The sequence below is a fragment of the Sceloporus occidentalis genome, unplaced genomic scaffold (assembly GCF_023333645.1).
Source record: "Sceloporus occidentalis isolate IW3139 unplaced genomic scaffold, rSceOcc1.0.p SCAF_5, whole genome shotgun sequence".
NCBI lineage: Eukaryota > Metazoa > Chordata > Lepidosauria > Squamata > Phrynosomatidae > Sceloporus > Sceloporus occidentalis.
In genome coordinates, this window is record NW_028316985.1 from 87,859,133 (window position 1) to 87,879,549 (window position 20,417).

Below are 20,417 nucleotides of genomic sequence, written 5' to 3' on the forward strand. Positions count from 1 at the left end.
AATACTGGAATTGGCCATATTGCTTTCTCTGACCAGGCAATACTAGCTAAAATTCCAAAATACAATTGTGGCTGAACATTTCTAGACATTTTGGAGAATAAAGAACTTAGTTATCTACAGATTTCCAGGAGCCTCTTAGAAAAATCAAAATTATCCCAAACTTATCAATTTGTATAACTTACAAAGGTTTCAGGATAGAACTGCTACAATACAGAATGTCACTTCTTTGCCAGAACATACATCCCATGTCCAATGCTCTAAAACCTCAATTTTTATAGTGATCAACTCTTTTCATCTTTAGATCATTCTTGATAGCTCTTCTCTAATTATTTATGAGTGAACACCAATAAATCATTATCTTGTTGACTGTGCTTAATTCTAAAACGCCTGGCCTAGAGGTGCTAAGGCTACTGCAGTCTCACTTTCTTGAGCTTAGGATTGAGGACAGGGAAATGTGGCCCTTCAAATGTTGAACTGCAGTTTTCATCAGCACAGCCAATGGTGAGAAATGTTGAGCTGCAGTTGAAAAACATGTTCTTTTCCCTCCCTCTAAGGTGAAGGTTATGCAGACAACAGAACAGTCACTCTGCAGCTGATTCCACACATCTGACAAATTGGAATTGTTCAAACATTTGCATACCACAATTTACTGGTAAAAATAGGTTTACTGTACAGGATGCATTCTCACCCATGAAGTCATTTCAAGCATCTGCATTACAAAAATAATGAGTGATAGAAAATTATCATGCCACACAGAAGGAAAGTTATTCAAAGTCAACATCAGTTAGACTGCTTTAGACAAGCAAGGTAATATCCAGACAACCAAAGACTTCTACTCAATAGTCACAATAATATACACCTACATTGATCAGGCTTTTCTCCACAAAGAACATTGATGAATTAACAACTACATTCACTCAAGAACCTTGCAAAATTTCACATTTACAAAATAAGACTTTTGGAGAAGACTCTGCATTGACAGGGCTGTATCAAATGCATGAGGTATAGTTAACTACTTTACACTCCAAATATAAAGAAAATAAGTTTTTGTTAAACTATGTACAAAAATATTTTATAATTTACAAAAGGTGAAGCTTCGAGAAATCCCACTTTTGTCCAAAGGGAAGAAGAATATTATACAAAACAGTGGGGCAGACATTCCATTGATCTACTGTTTGTCCTGGAAACTCAGGTCATAAATCCTTAAGCACAAGTTATGTACAAGTTCCTTTCCAATGGAGCATAAAACAAATAGTTCAATAATAAGCAATATTCTTTATGCCAGAACAATTAACTGTACACATCAGAACAAAATAAGATTCTTAAATAGATGGTGTTTAGGAAACAGACCACATATTCAAACTGTGAACACTTTATTTTAAAGTTATATTTACTATCAGAGCTTCAGGGGCATAAACTAGCCAGGACCATTATTAAAGATCAGAATGCCATGCCAATTATTCAAATGGTTTAGCATTTATGTTCAGGTGCAGGTGCCTTGTGCCATATGTAAATTAAGTAGTGCCAGTATAAGACAACCAGCATAGAAGAGTGGTTACAGTGTATTACTAGAACTTGGGTGATCCCTCCTCGGGTTCAAATCCATATTGAACCATGAAACTCATTCGTGACCTGGAACCAGTTACTATCTTTCAGGCTTCTCAGGATGAAAATGGAGAAGGACCATTTTACTACCCTGAGTTCTTTGGAGGCTTCAAGTGCTTTTTAAAAAGTATTATTACATAATGAAACATGGGCCCTTCAGGACATAAGAAGCTTCTATATCCAGTGTTGGATTCAAAGTGTCCCATGAATACACAGTCACCCTTTTTATTCTGGAGGAAGTGGCTTCCAGAGAGCACAAAGTTCTGTGTCTGAGCATGTTTGTGTGTACCTCGCATTGTGTAACATTAGGAAACTACACAATTCCATCCAGTCTCAAAGCCAGATGGCTTCATGTTATTTTAGAACAGTAATCTTACGTGTTTCTTTGTGCAATGCATATGATAGCCATGTTACAAGACAGTGCATTCAGAATTTTAACTTCATTGAATTATTCGCTTATTTATAAGTGGGTGAGTGGTTTATTATCTTCATTTAAAGGTTAAAAAATAAGCTTTGCATTTTAAAGCTAATCATTAAATCTGTTCTTTCATGGGGGCGCAAAACTTTCATATTCTTTGGATGATCAGTGTAGATCGGTAAATGCAAGTTTGTTTCCTAATAGTTCTTACATGCCCAGCTTCTCCCTGTTTTAAAATTTTTGATAAATTCTTTTTGTATCCAGTGTTGGCAATTTGTAATCACCAGAGATTACTTAAAAAGGGGGCTCCCTTGTCTACAAGTTCATTGGTACCTTTAAAAATGCATCTAAAAGGTAAACTGCTCAGGATGGACAGTGATTACAGTTGACTATGACTGCTAGGTAAGGCAGCTCCACTGCTAAAACGGCAACACCAATTTCCCTCATCGTTCAAACTCTGTGTCAACAATACAGTAAATATGACCTGGAGCATGACAACTTCTGTTATAAACATCTGTACGTACCTATATGACAGAGATGGAATATCTAGAAAGATCACGTAATATATCTGATGTTCTGAATGGCTGCATATATATATATAAAAACCTTTCAGTAACACTGGGCCCAAATGGACAGGCCAAAATAAAGCTGCTTCGGGTCACTTTGGAGGTATGCTACTTAAATGATGCATGTGTCCTAAGAGGCAGGAAGCCACACCAAAGCCAAGCTCCAGTCCAGCACAGCTTTGCCACAGCTTGTGGCCTCTTAAGATGCATGTGTCATTTAAACAGCATACCTCCAAAGTGACCCGAAGCAGCTTAATTTTGGCCTGTCTGTTTAGGTCCATTATTAGCCATTTCTACTGAAATTACAATCCTATTCAGGCATTCAGACTGGGACAAAAAAGGAATGGGAGCAGCTCAACTTCACTCCCTCTACTCTAAACAGTCTGAAAAAGACCATTTCTCTACATGTGTAGCTTTTTTTTTTTACAAAAAATGTGATCAGAAACTCATATTCAGGGTCTGAGATTGCCTAGAGTCTCCAATGTAGCAGAAGCTCTCTTCAGATGGTCAGTCTCCTTATCCTGAATGCCTTAATAGGGTTTACACCTATGGCAGTTAACTAACATTGTACACTAACACTGGTCAAATTTTAATGAGTTGTTTTAATGTACTGTACATGGTATAAAAAGTATCAAATTAATTTGATTTAGGATGCATTAACTTGTCGACGCAGCAGCTTGACAGGGGAACCCTGATGCTTTATGTGCAGTGGCTGTAAAAGTCTCCATAGGATCTTCAACTCTTTCGAAGACTCAAGTCGCTGTTGGTTACTAACGCAGACAGAGATGTACTTTCTGATGCATCTTCTTTAAGATTCAGGAATGATTCTCTGGTTATCTGCAGAATTTCTCTCAGTCCTTTATTTTCCTGCTGTAGGCAAGAAAAATAATGGTTTTACAGTAGAAAGAGAAAGCATGAGAAAAATTTACTTGAGAAAATAAGTAGGTGGGGAAAGTACATTATAATTCAGATTCCTGAAAGGATATACTTTGGAAGTCAGAGGTAAAGTTCTTGTACAAGGATGCCTCAGGTTTTACTCCAGAATATCCTTTAAATAAGAATATGTGATGGTGAAAATTATTTTCAACTCCATCAGCATGAATGCACTGGCATAAAAGTTGTAGACACAGTTACAGAAAGTAAATAAAATGAACTGAATTACTTGACACTGCAATATAAAAGTGCCAGAATAGTTCAGACAGTTGTGACACCAGCAAACCTTACTGTCTATTATTTGCCTACAATGAAATATTCTATAATAATAATAATAATAATAATAATAATAATAATTTGTATACCGCCCAAGGCAAACCAATCCGGGCGGTTGACAACAGTAAAATATAAAATATAACAATTAAAAACACTTTATCCCTCCCCCCCCTTAAGACAGTATTAAACAGTATAACATATTAAAAACACAATATCAAAGCATAAAAACAACAAATTAAAAACTAAAAACCCTGATGTCCCTCTGTTGATCCTCAACCATCACTAAGATGGGGCCATGGGAGGAATGAGGGAATCAGGGAACCTGGGCCGGGATGGTTAATCTGGAAAGGCCTGCCGGAAGAGAGCCGTCTTGACCGCTTTTTTAAAGCTGTCTAATGATGTTATCTGACGGATCTAATACGGCAGGTCGTTCTAGAGTTTGGGGGCGACAGCAGAGAACGCCCTCTGGGAGGTCGCCGCAAGCCTAGATTTTAGAGGCTGCAGTAAGTTCCTCCCAGAGGACCGGAGAGCGCGGGGAGGATTGTATGGGAGGAGGCGGTCCCTGAGATAGCTTGGACCCAAGCCATTTAGGGCTTTAAAGGTGATAACCAACACCTTGTACTGGGCCCAGAAGCTGATAGGCAGCCAGTGGAGGGACCTCAAAACCGGAGTAATGTGGTCCCTCCTAGATGTTCCTGAGACAAGCCTGGCTGCCATGTGATAAGACTGACAAGTGTATATGGCAGCCTACCTGAAATGATCTGATAGCAAGAGAGAAAGCTCTTCATTCCTGTAAGAGTCCAGGGGCCTGAGCAGATGGGGCAGGGCAGCATGGGCTGAGCTGGTAATATTCTGCCCCCCCATGCTCACCTGGGTTAGTCCATGGCTGGGCATGGGGATGGGCAAATATTCACACACCCATTCCCACACCAACCTGGGGCCAGATACCCCGTTTCTGCAACAGAAAGGATGATAGGATGACTGGGGGGGGGGATATCTCAGATGGTTCACATGCTGACAAGATAGGGAGCATGTGCAAGTGATGTTGCCAGAAGAATCCAGTTTTGCCACGGAGTAACTTCGTGCAAAACCAGGGCTATTTTATTCCAGGGTCAGACTGGACTCTCCTGATCTCCATCTGTACTGGTGGGACCGGGCCCAATCCCGTCACAGGTTTCAGCCTGTGTTGTCTAAACTAAACTAAACTAGATGATGCAAGGCCTGGGGGATCCCAGGCCATTTAGTCTATCTGGGCAGCCCCCAGGTTTTCATCTCATCAATTCTCTCTATAGTTCTTATTTTTACCTGTCCCTAATAAACCACATGGCTGATTTTTCTTTATTCACTGCATGCTGTAACTAAAGACATCTCTGAACAGAAACACAAACCATAAAATAATTGGCCCGCTGAAATGGAACAGTGGTGACAGGGACGTAGCTAAGATTTTAGGAAGGGGGGGGGGGTCCAGACTAAGTGCCACCATTACAATGGGGCTTGAGTGCGGCAGCGCAGCAGCATGCACCATTCATTTTTCTAATGGAAGGGGGGGTCCAGACCCCAAGAGCCCCCCCCCTTGGCTACGTCCCTGGTGGTGATGACCTCTGGCTAAACTGAGCCCAGAATTCAGCTTCAGCTGTAACATATCTCAGTTCAATGCCAGACCTCAGCTCTGGACCCCTTTGTAGTAACCTCATTGCCAGAACTGAGCTGGTTCAGAGAAAATGAAGTACCAGTAACTGCTATTTGCATATGAGCATCTGCCTCATGTAACCATCCATTCTGCAGACACAGTCATGATTGAAGCTCTTCCTTCCATTTTTAAAGCTGCCCACAGTTTCCCATTAGATCCAAACTGATAACTGTTTCCGTTATTGTTTTTAAAGGAAAAGCTATTATCTTAAACCCTAATTGGATTCTCGCTTATTTAAATAATGGACAGTTTAAAGAAGTCAACATTACCCAAGATGAGACAGAGATAAGGTTTTTTTAAATGTTCAAAACTGATTTAGAATTAGGTGCCTGCAGTGAAGTGCCCATGTTTGTAAATGACACCAAATTATTTAGGTTAGTTAAAGCAAAAAGGATCACTCCAAAATGGGAGTGGGCAATGAAATGCCATATGGAGTTCCAGGTAAATATGAGTAAAATGATTCATGATGGGGCAAAAAAACTTCAAAACAAAACAGCCCTCATCTTCATATATAAGTTGAAAGGGTCACAGTGTGTAAATGACTGATCAGGAAAGGGAACTAAGTTCTGATGGATGAGATCAATTAAAAAGTCAACGCAGTATGTGATGATGGTGAAACAGAAGAATTCCATGGATTTGGAAACTATATGATCTGATACAGAATGATAATTTAACATATTTGATTAAATTTAATAGGGAATTTCAAGGTAGAATGGATACCAGTTATAAAATCTTTGGAAAATTTTTGAATCCGAAAGTTATCTCAACCGGATCAGTCGGACTAGGACTCTACCAACTACTGAAACTAAATGTGAAGACACTGATTTTCCAATCCGGTTGAAGAGTATAATGACATTAACACTTAACATAAATACAGGATTATATATCTGGAATTTCTGACAAGAAAAGTATTAATATGGGAAAATATATCCAGCGCTTTAGGTTTGGAAGTCTTCATTTTTAAGAATTTTGATGTATGTATGTTGTAAGTTTGTGTTGTCTATGTAATGTGGATTGTAAATTTGTAAGATATGATTTATTTTTATATGCAATTTCAATAAATGCAATTAAAAAAATAAAAAATAAGACGAATCCTATGTGGGATATCATTAGGAAAGGAAATAAAAATAATGGAATTGCCAGTATCGTAATTCCTTGAAAGTAATCTATGGTGCAAACAAAATCTGGAAGACTGTGCATATAGCCCTCAGAATGATCCATGGTCTAAACCTAAGAATCCCAGGAACTCAAGCTTCTCATTGAATCAAGAGTTTCCTCTTCCTTGGCTCTGCTCTGTCCTTTTTCACTCACTGCTTTATACTTCTGAAATTGCCTGCCTGAATATTTATAGGCTGCTCTTTTTCTCTTTGTTTTTAAATCTCAGTTAAAGTTTATCTTGTTTTCCGAAGCTTTTAGAATTTTAATTTAATAGTGTTTTATAATCTTGTATCTTTGAATTACATGTATTTGTCAGTTGGCTTTATATTGTATATTTTTGTATTCTATCTGAATAATTTGTTTTACAGTTGTATGACATACAGTAGTTTTATATTTGTATTACTCCTTTCTTTTCCTTTGTGCATGTGTATTTGTCGAGCCAGTGCAGTGGTGGTTTGAACACTGGATTATAACTTTGTAGACTAAGGTTTGAAACCCCATTTGACCATGGAAGCCCACTGGATAACCCTGGACAAGTCCCACTATCTCAGTTCAAAGGAAGACAGAAGTCCTTCTCTAAGGGTAAGACAGTGTGACTTGCCTAAGATCACCCAGTGGGTTCCCATGGGTGAGTAGGGATTTGTACTCTGGCCTACCACAGCATGCTGGTTTTCACTTACTAAATCTTTTCAGTTTATTTATACCGTATTTACTCTGACTTTCCATGGAGTTTGATACTTACCTCAAGCTGAAAAATACGTTCCTGCTCTTTGCAACCCTGCTGTTCATCAATGTCAATGGCCTTGCGCATTACTGCTGCCATTTCTGTGATTTGGTCCACATGTACTTGTAACTCCTGAACCAAATAAATAAATAAAAACCAACAACTAGTAATACAGTTGAGTTTTAAGCACATATCTGGTTATTATTCAAAAGCTATAATTTAAGTAAAAAACAAAACAAAAATAACCCAAAGTATCTCACTAATCTTTCCAAAATAACTGAGTGCTACCTACTAAGCATTATCAGTATTACCCAAAGCAGTTTCTTAATGTTATGTGTACTGCTTATTTTAATAGTAAATATTTGCACTGTCCAAACCATAAGACCTCTGTTTACAGTCAGTCCTCCATATCCACGGATTCTATATCCATGGATTGTTAAAAGCTTGAAAATATTCTCCCAGAAAAATAATTGTAAAAAGGAAACCTTCCTTTTGCCATTTTATAGCAAGGACCATAGTATATGATGGGACTTTAATATCCATGGATTTTGGTATCCATGGGTGGGGTGAGGTCCTGGAACCAAACTCCAGTTCATACCAAGGGCCCACTATATTATAATAATTCTCCAATTACTCTTGTTATTTATTTCTGACTGCCTATTTAAAGGAAATATTGTTAGGAAAATACATATTCCTGACAACTGACTTTACCATGACCAGGAAGGGGGGAAGTAGGGGGAGACAGAATAAGCATGTTGCTTTTCCTATGTACAATATTCTCTTGGTATCCTTCACAGCAGGCGCAAAGATCGATTTTTCCCTCCACCTCAACAGACTATGTTGCAAATTTCAAGGTGATTTCAGGCCAAAAATGCAACCTAGAAGTAAGCAGACGTCTACTTCACATATTAACTGGCTCTATTTTGGGTGATTTTCAGCTGCAGCTTATTATTATTAGAGTTGTGGGAAGTTGTAGAGCAGGTGTGCCTAACAATAAATGTGGCCTGTCATTTCAGAAGGAACTACAAAGAAATAGTTCAAAGTGGATTTAGAAACTATAGAAACATGTCTGCTCAATTGGATTCGGTAAACAACTGCTCATGCTAATTACAGCCTCTTGGGATATTAGCTCCCAGAAAAACAAACCAGTTCTTTGGGAATACAGGATCACAATATATTTTAATGCATAACAGAGTGATCATAATATGTTCTCCAGTACAGTCATGACTTTAAAAAGGGATGGAAAGGAAAAAGCACTACACAAATCTAGCACTCTGAGTGTATATACAGCTAAAATACCTTTGTGTTTCAGGCAAATTCATTACCTTAATGCATTATGTGTGTCTAAATGTAAAATTTGCATCATGCTTTCACTGCACAGATAGCTCACCAAAAGCTTGCTCCAATATTTTTGAATCTACCAGAGTAGGATTCTCCTTCAGCCTTTAAAAGGACTCAAAAAATTCAATGCAGTCATTGGAGAAATTCACCTGAAGTTATGGAAAGCTATTTCTATGTCTTTGACATTTTTCAGAAAATTCATTTGTAGCAAGTAGCCTTGCTTAGCTCTACACATTTTTTTCAACTGATAAAAACATAAGCAGCCCTGAAACCCAGGCTAAGGTAAATCAGCAGCTTCCAATGACAGGACTGGGAAGATTAAAAGTCTAATCGTCATTGCTCCCAGGCATTACTACTTCTGTGTAAGTCATCCTTTCTCTTAATCTTGCACTTTATAATGAAGGAGCAGGGGCTTCAAAAGGAAGCTTGGCAGAGTAACGTGTAGTCTAGAGTTAAACAAGTAAAACCAACAAGTAAAATTCTTCAATACTGTCAATGATACAAAACATTATACTACAACAGATTTACATATTTTTAAGTTATATTACCTTAGAGTGCTGTTCTTTCAACTTCACTATTATACCTGGATCATCCTTTTTGCTGGCCATGAGCAGTCGGAACATCTGCTCTCTGTATTTGCTCATTATTAGCTCCAAGGCAGACTGATGCTCTTCTAATGAAGTACGTAACTCTGTCAAAATAAATGTAACACATTTAAAGTGTTGCAGGAAATCCTGTCTAACGATAAGAAAAGCTTCTGTGTGATAACCTTGCCTACAATCTCCAAACTGTTTAACCTACAAGGGACATCTATTTTATTATAGTTATTTTAGAACAAAATAACCAGAACATTTTGGATGTCTTACGATTCACTTCAATTTCCGATACTGTGAAATACAAAGTACCTAACACCCACCTATTGCTTCAGACACTTTTCTGGCTTAACAACATGTATGAGTATCAGAAACAGGAAAGATTGTTATTACATAAGTACCTGATTGGGCAAGTGAAGCATTTGCAAAGACTGGTGTGAGAACTGTACAGCCTTCTAGATACTGGACTGTAACTCCCAGAATACCTCACCACTAGTTATAGTGACTAAGGCTGCTGGGAGTTGCATTTCAGCAACATCTGGAAGGCTGCACAATTCTAAGTCCTAAAGAAGATGAACAGTGCAGAATGAAGCTTTCTAAATTAAATCACTACTCACCTTTATTTTCTTGTTGAAGTTCCCTTATCTGCCTGTTTTCCTGCTGGATGCCCAATACCAAAGAAGAGCGGGGCCTATGTCTTGCTACTTCATTAAGTTCTTGAATTTCTTCCTGGTACTGAAATTAAGTAAATATTTCTTAATGGTAGAAGAAGGCAAGGATGACAGGCTTCTATTATTACCAGCAAAGCTGAATTTAGTCACAATAAAAACAAACAGAATTCCAAATGCCGTAAACAGCATAAGCCCTGCTCTAGTGCCACAGCTTACTACAATTCCCAGAATTACATAACCATGGCACTTCAAGTGGTGTCAAACTGGATTATTTCTGAAGTGCAGGTGCAGCCTTAGAGTAGGAGGCCATCTAGCTTGAACAAGCATAAATGCTGTTACAGCTGTGGTGCTTTTTCCAGGCTTCTAAAGATTCAGGCTATTAGAGGGATGATATACAAACCTGCTTCATGGCTTCTACTCGTTTGTTGAGAGCTGTAGTTTGTTCAATCAAAGCTTCTGCTGCATTGTCATGTTCTCTCAGTCTTTCCACTAGCGCTTTTGCATCCGCTAGGGCCTTCTCAATTGTGCAACTCATTTCTAAAAAAACAAAATACAACAGACATGGAGCTTGTTATACAATACTAACACCATTCTGTCACTCTTGAGATGTCATGCATGCATGTCTAGTCTCTGAAATGTTCAAATATGTTATCTTCCTTCTCAAATACAGAAAGAATTTTAAAATGCATAGACTCTTCCCACCAGCCTCCATTTCTGATATCCAAATACCTATATATACTTGTAAATATATCCAATGTGGAAAGTCAAAATGAGAGGTGTGGAAGTAGGATTCATCAGAATCAACAGGCTAATCAGCTAAAATTGATCATGCAGCGTATCGAACACACAAATTGTTTATGAAGAAATGTTTGCAGTTAAGGCCTCCTACAAAAAGCAGGTCAGTTTTTCCTAGACATTTCTTACAGCTTGTATAAGCTTTAGAAGATTGTCTTAAAAGAGAATGAAGTTACAATAATTTCAACAGGATTCACTTCCAAATGAACAAGCACACTCTTAACCTTGTCCATCATATTACTGAAGTGGCCCTGATCAATGTGATCTTATTTAATTAATTAATTTACATTCCATCTTTATCCCAAAGATGGCATAAAACAAAATGCAGTTATAGCAACAAATAGAACAAAATTAAAAACACATATTAAACATATTAATTTAAAATGTTTTTAAAAGGCAGTTAAAATATTATAGTAATGATGATGATGATGCAAATACAAATATAATATACCCAAGTTAAGACCTTCTGCAGCAGACAATTAATGCTCAAAACTCTAGGAAAACAGGTAAACTTGATGATTTGATTTCAGTAAGGCCTTCAAGAAGGTCCCCCAGAATATTCTTGCAAACAAGCTAATAAAATGTGGCTAGATAATGCAACTGTTAAGTGGATTAGTAATTGGTTGACCAGCTGAACCCAAAGGGTGCTCAGCAATGGCTCCTCTTCATCCTGGAGAGAAGTGACCATTGGGGTCCCACAGGGTTCTGTCCTGGGCCCAGTGCTATTCAACATCTTTATCAATGACATGGATGAAACAATAGAGGGCATGCTTATCAAATTTGCAGATGACACCAAATTGGCAGGAATAGCTACTATCCCAGAGGAGATGATCAAAATTCAAAATGACCTTAATAGAAAGCTAGGGCAAAACTAACAAAATGAATTTCAACAGAGAGAAATGCAAGGTACTGCACTTAGGCAGAAAAAATGAAATGCACAGATATAGGATGGGGGAAACCTGGCTTGACAACAGTACATGTGAAAGGGATCTAGGAGTCCTAGTAGACCACAAGTTAAACATCAGCTATCAAAGTGATGTGACAACTAAAAAGGCCAACGCGACACTAGACTGCATCACAAAAGTATAATGTCTAGATCAAGGGAAGTAATAATGCTATTTTGCTTTGGTCAGGCCTCACCTGGAATAATGTGTCCAGTTCAACCACAGTTCAAAAAGAATGTTGACAAACTGGAGTGTATTCAAAGAAGAGTAAGCAAAATGGTGAAGAGTCTGGAAAGCATGCCCTATCAGGAACGCCTTACGGAGCTGGGTTAAGGGGTGATATGATAGCCCTGTTTAACTATTTGAAGGGATGTGATATTGAGGAGAGAGCAAGCTTGTTTTCTGCTGCTCCAGAGAACAGGACCTGGAACAACGGATGCAAGTGACAGGAAAAGAGATTCCACCTAAATGTTAGGAAGACCTTCCTGACAGTAAGAGCTGTTCGACAGCAGACCCCATTCCCTATGAGAGTGGTGGAGTGGTGGTTTTAAGCAGAGGCTGGATGGCCATCTCTCAGGTGTGCTTTGATTCTGTGGTCCTGCATGGCAGGGGTTGGACTGGATGGCCCTTGAGGTCTCTTTTAGTTCTATAATTCCTATTTAGATTCTGGCAAGCATTTCACAGTCAGGGAGTACCCATCAAGGTACCCTTCAAGAAGGCACTGTCCTGTGTCCTCACCAAAGATGCCTGTGATGGTAATGGGACTAAGAGAAGCAAACCATCCCCCGAAGATCTTAAAACTCGGACAGGCTAATGTAGGAGATGTGGTATTTCAGACAGTATAGACCCCAATGATATAGGGCTTTATAGCCTATAACCAGTACTTTCAATTATGCTTGGAAAGAAAATAGTAGCCACTGAAGTTGTTGCAACAGGAGAATTATATGTTTCCTGTGGCCAGAGCTGACATTTTCAAGAATTGATACAATCTTATAAATTAGCATTTAAGACAACCAATTAAACAAGTGGTGTGTAAAACAGTTTTGGCATATCCCACTATTTTAAAGTTGTGCGGCTGGAATTTACATTCAGATTAGAATTAGTGTCTTACATTTTTGTAGATGACAAATATGATAGACATATCAGCCACAATCTCAGTGTAACCCAATATGAACATAGAAACAAGGCTCAGTGAGTTCAAATAGGTTTTATTCTCAAACATGCGCAGGATTGCTCTACTTTACATACTAAAACAACCTGAAACCTAGGGGTGGTTCACACAGGAAATTATACAAAGACTGCAGAGATCTACCAGCAGGCTCAAAATTCAACTCAACATGTATAGCTGTTTATGAGTCAGTAGCTCCTATAGATACTGTAGATAAAGCCCTGTTACCTTGTATAGTCTCAAAGTACTGTATATACTCAGGTATAAGTCTAGAAAGTTTAGTCAAAAAATTGTCCCCAATAGCTTGAGTCAACTTAACTACGGCTCACAAACCTGTTCGTTTTTGTGAGGGATCTGTTCAGGATGCCCCTCCGAAAAAATGGAAACTCAGGCCTGTTACAGACTGCCAAAATAAAGCTGCTTCAGGTCTCTTTGGAGGTATGCTATTTAAATGATGCATGGGTCCTAAGAGTCCGGAGGTCGCGCCAAAGCCACACTCCATTCCTAAACACTGGAGTGCAGCTTTGGTGCAGCTTCCGGATTCTTAGGGTACATGCATCATTTAAACAGCATACCTCCAAAGAGACCTGAAGCAGCTTTATTTTGGCAGTCTGTAACAGACCTCAGATATTCAAGCCCCATTGGCTTGAATGGCAGCATGTCCCATTTTGTCCCCCTCCGTTTGCTGCCCATAAACAGGCGAGGGATGCAGATTTCAAGTCCGCAAAAACAGAGGGCTGACTACTATACTTTAATATTATTTTTAAAAGGAACCATCTCCTGGTGAAAGGCAGGTGTAATCTGTCCCGGAAGCACTGACCCAATCCCCTTCTACTTTATTACATGCCCCCAGGTTTTACCCTTGTTTTATCCATGGGTCATATCAAAATCCATAATTTTGGCCCCCAAACTTGCTCTCGACTTATACATGAGGTCGACTTATAGTTGAGTATATACAGTAATAATCCCTGAGCCATAGAGCCAAATGCGCACCTGCATGCATGCGCACACAAGATACAGCTGTTGTTTTGAACCTTCAACTCCTCCCCAGAAAAATAAACCACAGATTTTGAAGTACCAGAAAAAAAGTAAAGGGAAAAAATGTATTGCCTCTGTATTGCTCCCAGCTCATATACCTTTTGGGGGGTAGGAGGGTGCATGGACTACAGATTAAGAACTTTTGTTTTATAGGTCTGTATATAATCACTCAGCAAATCTAAGCTAAAATTCAAGCTTTCTGTACTCAATCTAGAACACGCATTCCATAAAATTATACTGGATGTTGTGTGTTGATGACATATCCTTTAAACATCAATTCTGAAATGAGCAACAGTTACTTCCTAAAATGTGAAACAACCAGAAACAGACTCTCTTGTCATATTTTTTTTTTGTTTCATTTAAAAGCCAATTTATAAGGTACTATTATAGGTACATATATTATCAGTTGATTGTATGTTAGCATGGATGATGGATAGGACACACATGAGGCAACAAGAACTTATGTGGCACTGGAGAACAAAGCAGATTTGTGCACTACAATCACTTGCAAAATGCTTGTATCTTACTACGTATAACTGTGCAAATCATTTGCATATTATCCTTGATTGCTTCCCATGTCAGAATATCCATGAAAACAAAACGTATGAATCTAAGCCCAGAGGAACAAACAGAGGTATGATTTCATGCAGCAGAGTTTTTAACATCCACACACATACAATCCTGTTTTATAATAGGCTTATACAGGTTGCAGTAATTTCACCTCTGCCAAATGGTAACACAAAAAAGACATACTAGAATTTCACAACCCATTCATGCCTGAGAGGTGTTGCAAGCCATCAAACAAACAAGAAGACGCCTCATTCCACAACTATTCTTCATGTAACACTTCAGGTTGTCATTACATTTGTGTGACAAAACACCACACATCATACATATATACTTAACATCAACAAAGTTCATAAAGCCAAATGAAACATTAAGTTCTACTGCTGCTCATTTCATTGTGTAACTCTTTTACCCATGCCACTATATGATGTTTGTTTCACAATTTCTATTACTGTTCTTAGAAACTGGTTGTTAGTTGTATTTGTACTTTTTATTCATTATATAATCTGGCGTAAGATCCAATAACACCCTTTCAAAGGTGGAAAAGTGGATTCTGACAGGACAGGTAAAAATAATTTCCTCCACACGGCAGCTCTGCAAGTGCCATTGGTGGGCTGGCAAATCATGCAAAGCTGGTTTTGAGAAGTGGAAAGGGCTGGTGAGAGGGAATGCTTTAGTAACAGAATGGGATATAAGTCAGTTAGGGGAGGGAATCATACAAGATGCTTTTGGATTGCAGTCCACATTACTCCTCACACTTAGCTTTACTGGCTAGAGATTCTAGGATAACCTCTAGAGCAGTGGTTCCCAACCTGTGGGTTGGGACCCCTTTGGGGGTCAAATGACCCTTTCACAGGGGTCGCTAAGACCATCAGAAAACACATATTTGCACGTAGCAATGAAAATAATTGTATGGTTGGGGGTCGCCACAACATGACGAACTGTATTAAAGGGTCTCGGTATTAGAAAGGTTGGGAACCACTGCTCTAGAGGGCTGCATGACTCCCTTCCTTGAAAAAAAGACTATTATTAGTAAATGTGAGAAATGTTTTGAGTGCAAAACACCACACATAAAACATGCCAAGCCCACCTACCAAGAGAAATGGAAAAGTGGTATAAACTCAGTAGCAGGACTGGGGAATTTACAGACCTCCTGATGTTGTCAGACTCCATCAGATTTCCATCAACACCAGACAGCCTAGCCAATGTGAAGGATGATGAAGTACCTGTTCATCAACGTTTGGACAGATATAGGTTTCCCAGCTCTGACCCTTGCATACACCCAAACAATATATCTAAGTACACGGGCACCCTAATGACAACATTGTCAGTGCACAAATGATTCTTTCTTTGCTGTTCAACACTTATATTGCAGTAATCTCAAATCCATAAAACAAAATAATGAAAAATAATTATGTACCAAGCATGATATTATCAATCCCATTAGTCCTAGTTTCCATAACCAATAGCTAGTAATCATGAGAGTCATAGTTCTCCAACATCCAGAGGGACACAGTTGCCCAACATTGATTTGTGTTCCATATCACATCATATGCTACTCAGAGTTGTGGTCCATGGACTAGTGATGGTCCCCAAGCCACCTGCTGCTGTTCCCTGGATGACTTCCAGAAAAAGGAAAAGAAAAGAAAAGAAGAAGAAAACCCCATCCCATTGTAGCTAATGGGCATAAATGGAGAGCCAGTCCATGGCACACTAGGGAAAAACTTGCTGTTCCTCCACATCAGATAGCTTAAGGCACACTAATATAATACACATAAAATATGTGTTATATATCAGCAGCAGCAAAGCTAGCTTGGTATGGTAGTTACAAGAATTAGATTAGGACTAGGGGGACTTGAATTTAAACCTTCACTTCAACACTGTTGGTGACCTGGATCTAATCATTATCATCCAGTCATTCTAATTCAGAAAGTTGTTGGAAAGAGAATGTAGAATGGTGCATCCCACCTTCTATGGAAGAAATGTGGAATAGAAAGGTAAATCAATTAATCAGCAAACAATAAATGGGGGAAAGATATCTAAAATTGGCAGCATGTACAAGATAAAAAATAGGAGCTGGATCTGAAGGAGAAAGGAAAAGATTCACAGCATTCCAGTTAGCTCAGCTGATACTAGACAATGCTGAATATTATTTATTTGTAACATCTATACCCACATTATCCAATGACATATATGACTCTCCTTATCCTCACAGCACACCTACAAGAGGTCTGGCTAAGGGAGAAATGGTCAAGTCCATACGGTGAGTTTTGTGGGTCAGTCAGTACTGGAACCTGGATCTCCAAATGCTATGTCCAAGACTCTAGCCCAGAGGTGGAGAAACCTGGGCCCTCTTGGCCCTTAGCCATGCTAGCTAGGATGTCTCAGAGTTGAAGTTCAAAACCAAAGGTTCTCCACCTACAGCCCAAAATATTGGTAATATTTTTTTTAATGTGCAGGACTGAAACCTATTGCTAGTCCAACTGGAACTGACCTATTGAATCGATGGGAATTATATAAGCATTGAGTGGCCAGTCAATAACTAATCCAGTGAACTGGGACTATCAATTAAATTCAGGCCAGTTTAAGATGGGAGGAGCCCTTGTTATGTTGACTCACACAGTCCAACCCTGCACAGAATCACAGAGTTGGAAGAGACCTCATGGGCCATCCAGTCCAACTCCCTGCTGTGCAGGAATACAAAATCCAAGTGCCCTCAACAGATGGCCAACCAGCCAAAGAAGGAGACCCCACCACACTCCAAGGGAGCCTATTCCACTGTTGAGAAACTCTTACTATCAGGAAGGTCTTCCTAATGTTTAGGTAGAATCTCTTTTCCTGTAGTCTGCAGCCACTGCTCCATGTCCTAGTCTCTGGAGAAGCAGAAAACAAGCTCGCTCCACCCTCAGTATGACATCCCTTCATGGCTATCATGTCACTTCTTAATCTAGGGCATGGTTTCCAGACCTTTCACCATGTTGCCTGCCCTTCTCTGGACACACTCCAGCTTCTCAAAATCCCCCTTGAATTGTAGTGCCCAGAACTGGAGACAGTATTCCAGGTGAGGCCTGAGCAAAGCAGAATAGAGTGGCACTATTACTTCCCTTGATCTAGACATTATACTCCTATTGATGCAGCCTAGGATCGCAATGGCCTTTTTAGCTGCTGGATCACACCGCTGACTAATGTTAAGCTTGTGGTCTACTAGGACTCCTAGATCCCTTTCGCATGCACTGTTGTCGAGCCAGCTGTCACCATCTTATATTGATGAAAAGAATCCACCACTAGTGCCTTTTGATAAGAGACTCTCTCAGATCTTAGAGAAGTTGAAAGAACCAGTGCCGTCCGATGTTTTGGTTTTCCTTCTCCCCTCTACCAAAAGCTGTCTCCTCCCATTCCAGAATGTCTCCACCTTGCTCCAAACCAGGGACCCCTTTCACACTATGTACACAATTACAGCACCTCAGCTGCCATGGCTGCATCCTACAGAATCCTCCTAGATTTCGTAGTTTGCTGATCTGAAGCTTTTTGGCCAAACATGCTAAATGTTAATGTGGAATGATAATGCTACAAGTGTGTTGTGCAAATGGGCCCCGGGAGAGGCAGGAATGTCCACATCCTGCATCTTGGTGCCTTTTTAAATGATGGCACTGAACTACTACTCCAGAAAACATCACAGAGTTGGACCAATTACTAAGGAAGGTCAAAGAACAGAGTGCAAAGGCAGGTTTGCGCTGGACATAAAGAGGACTAAAATAATTACCACAGAGGATCTACACACTGTAAATTCAACCTAGACAATGAGGGCATGGAAGTAGTTAAAGATTGATCATATCTTGGATTAAACATTGAACACAATGGAGACAGCAGTCAAGAAATATGAAGGAATTTAGACTAAAAAGATCAAGGACAGTTGAGCACTAAAGTTAAAATCATGCAAGCCACTCAGTCAATTTTAAATCATGTCTATTTAATTTCTACATGAGTTCTTAATGTATTTTAAGGGCTTTATAGTACAGTCGGCCTTTGGGGTTTGGTTCCAAGATCCAAGTACCAAAATCAGTGGATGCCCAAGTCCCATTAAATGCAATGGCATAGCAAAACGGTGTCCCTTATCTAAAATGGCAAAATCAAGGTTCGCTTTTTGGAATTTTATATAGTTTTGAATTGCTTCAAGACATGGATGGTTGAATCTGCAACGCATCCTTCCTTGAATTACCCGCATCCTATATTCAAGTTGGAAAACACCCTATTGGAGCAGGCCAGGGTGACCAGATGTCCTAACCACAAAAGGAGGACGAGGCACCACAAAATGGAGGACACGAGAAAATAAAAGCTGAAAGACCACTCATGTCAATGTAAATCCATGCTCCTAAGTCTTGCCCAAAATGGAGGGCGTTTGGGAATCCTTCCTGCACCGAAGACTGTAATGTAGGATGTGTTGTGGAAAAGAAGAACAACGTTTGGTCATCCTGCTCTCTCATATTCTGGGCTTCAATTTCAAGAAGCCTGAGTAAAGAGCTGTAGCCCACAATACCTGGAGGGCCAAAGGTTTTGTTGTTGTTGCTGTTGATTCGATTTAAGGTGACCCTAAGAAGAACCTATCGTGGGGGTTTTCCTTGGCGAGAGTGATTCACAGGGGTTTGCCACTGCCTTCCCCTGAGGCTGAGAGAGTGTGACTTGCCCAAGCTCATCCAATGGTATCCGATGGTTGAGTTGGAATTCGAACCCTGCTCTCCAGGTCTCAAACCACTACGCCATTCTGTTAAGGCCATGTTATATGGAGTAAATGATGCCAGAATAACGGTGTGACACTCTCATTAGTTGTAAAGGCTAGCTCTGAAAAGGTTCTCCATTAAGCCAGAAACAACAACAACAACAACAACTGAAGTGACACCAGGGCTTATTCCACAGAAAGGAGAAAGAGAAAGGGCCTGTAGGTCATAGGATCATAGAGTTGGGAGAGACTGCAAGGGCCCTGATCCAGCCCAACCCCCTTCTGCCATGCAGGAACTCTCAATCAAAGCACCCCAACTGACAGATGGCCATCCAGCCTCTGCTTAAAGACCTCCAAGGAAGGAGACTCCAAGGGAGTGTGTTCCACTGTCGAACAGCCCTGACTGTCAGGAAGTTCCTCCTAATGTTCAGGTGGAATCTCTCTTCCTGTAGTTTGCATCCATTGCTCCATTGGGTCCTAGTCTCTGGAGCAGCAGAAAACAAGCTTGCTCCCTCCTCAATATGGCATCCCTTCAAGTATTTAAACAGGGCTATCCTATCACCTCTTACCCTTCTCTTCTCCAGGCTAAACATCCCCAGCTCCCCAAGTCCTTCCTCATAGGGCATGGTTTCCAGACCCTTCACCATTTTACTTGCCCTCCTTTGGACATGTTCCAGTTTCTCAACATCCTTTATAAATTGTGGTGCCCAGAACTGGACACAATATCCCAGGTGGGGCCTGACTAAGGCAGAACAGAGTGGCACTATTGCTTCTCTTGATCCAGACGCTATACTTCTATTGATGCAGCCTAGGATCGCATTGGCCTTGTTAGCTGCTGCATGGCACTGTTGGCTCACGTTCCACTTGCCCCCAATTCTGTCCTCCAGGTCACTGATGAAGACGTTGAATAGCACTGGGACCCCACTGGTCCCTTCTCTCCATTGCTGAGCCCGCTTTGGCCCAATACAGTTGAATATAAAGCCCACTCACCGATGGAGAGCCACAGCCAAGCAGCCCAGGCGAAGGGGGCCCTCTCCTGCCTCGCCTCGGGTCCTAAATGGCGGCGCTTCGAAGGGAAGGCGAAGGAGGAGCAGCCACCTTCCCGCCCAGGGGCCCCATGAGCGGCGCTGAATCGACGCCCGCAGCCAACTAACGACGCCGGCCCCAGCAGCAACTGACACACAGCACCGAGGATGGCAGGCTCACCTACGCC

At 40.2% G+C, this 20,417-nt stretch overlaps 2 protein-coding genes across 4 annotated transcripts in view; one reads left to right on the plus strand and one right to left on the minus strand.

Moving 5' to 3' along the window:
• TM7SF3 (transmembrane 7 superfamily member 3) overlaps window positions 1-6,509 on the plus strand; it is a 38,340-nt gene extending 31,831 nt beyond the window's left edge. For both annotated transcript variants that reach the window (XM_089524650.1, XM_089524651.1), the window contains one exon: window positions 6,185-6,509. The gene's annotated coding sequence lies outside the window, so the exon portion shown is untranslated. The remainder of the gene's footprint in view (window positions 1-6,184) is intronic.
• FGFR1OP2 (FGFR1 oncogene partner 2) lies at window positions 646-20,417 on the minus strand. 2 transcript variants are annotated; one of them, XM_089524653.1, is made up of 6 exons: window positions 20,195-20,417; window positions 10,376-10,512; window positions 9,922-10,039; window positions 9,260-9,402; window positions 7,389-7,502; window positions 646-3,459 (listed from the first exon to the last, which is right to left on the minus strand). In XM_089524653.1, exons 2-6 carry the CDS (start codon window positions 10,508-10,510, stop codon window positions 3,325-3,327), a joined length of 645 nt encoding a protein of 214 aa, XP_089380779.1. In that variant the 5' UTR covers window positions 10,511-10,512; window positions 20,195-20,417; the 3' UTR covers window positions 646-3,324. The 2 variants fall into 2 exon arrangements, with proteins under 2 accessions (XP_089380779.1, XP_089380778.1); XM_089524652.1 differs by having other exon boundaries at window positions 646-3,456; window positions 20,195-20,277.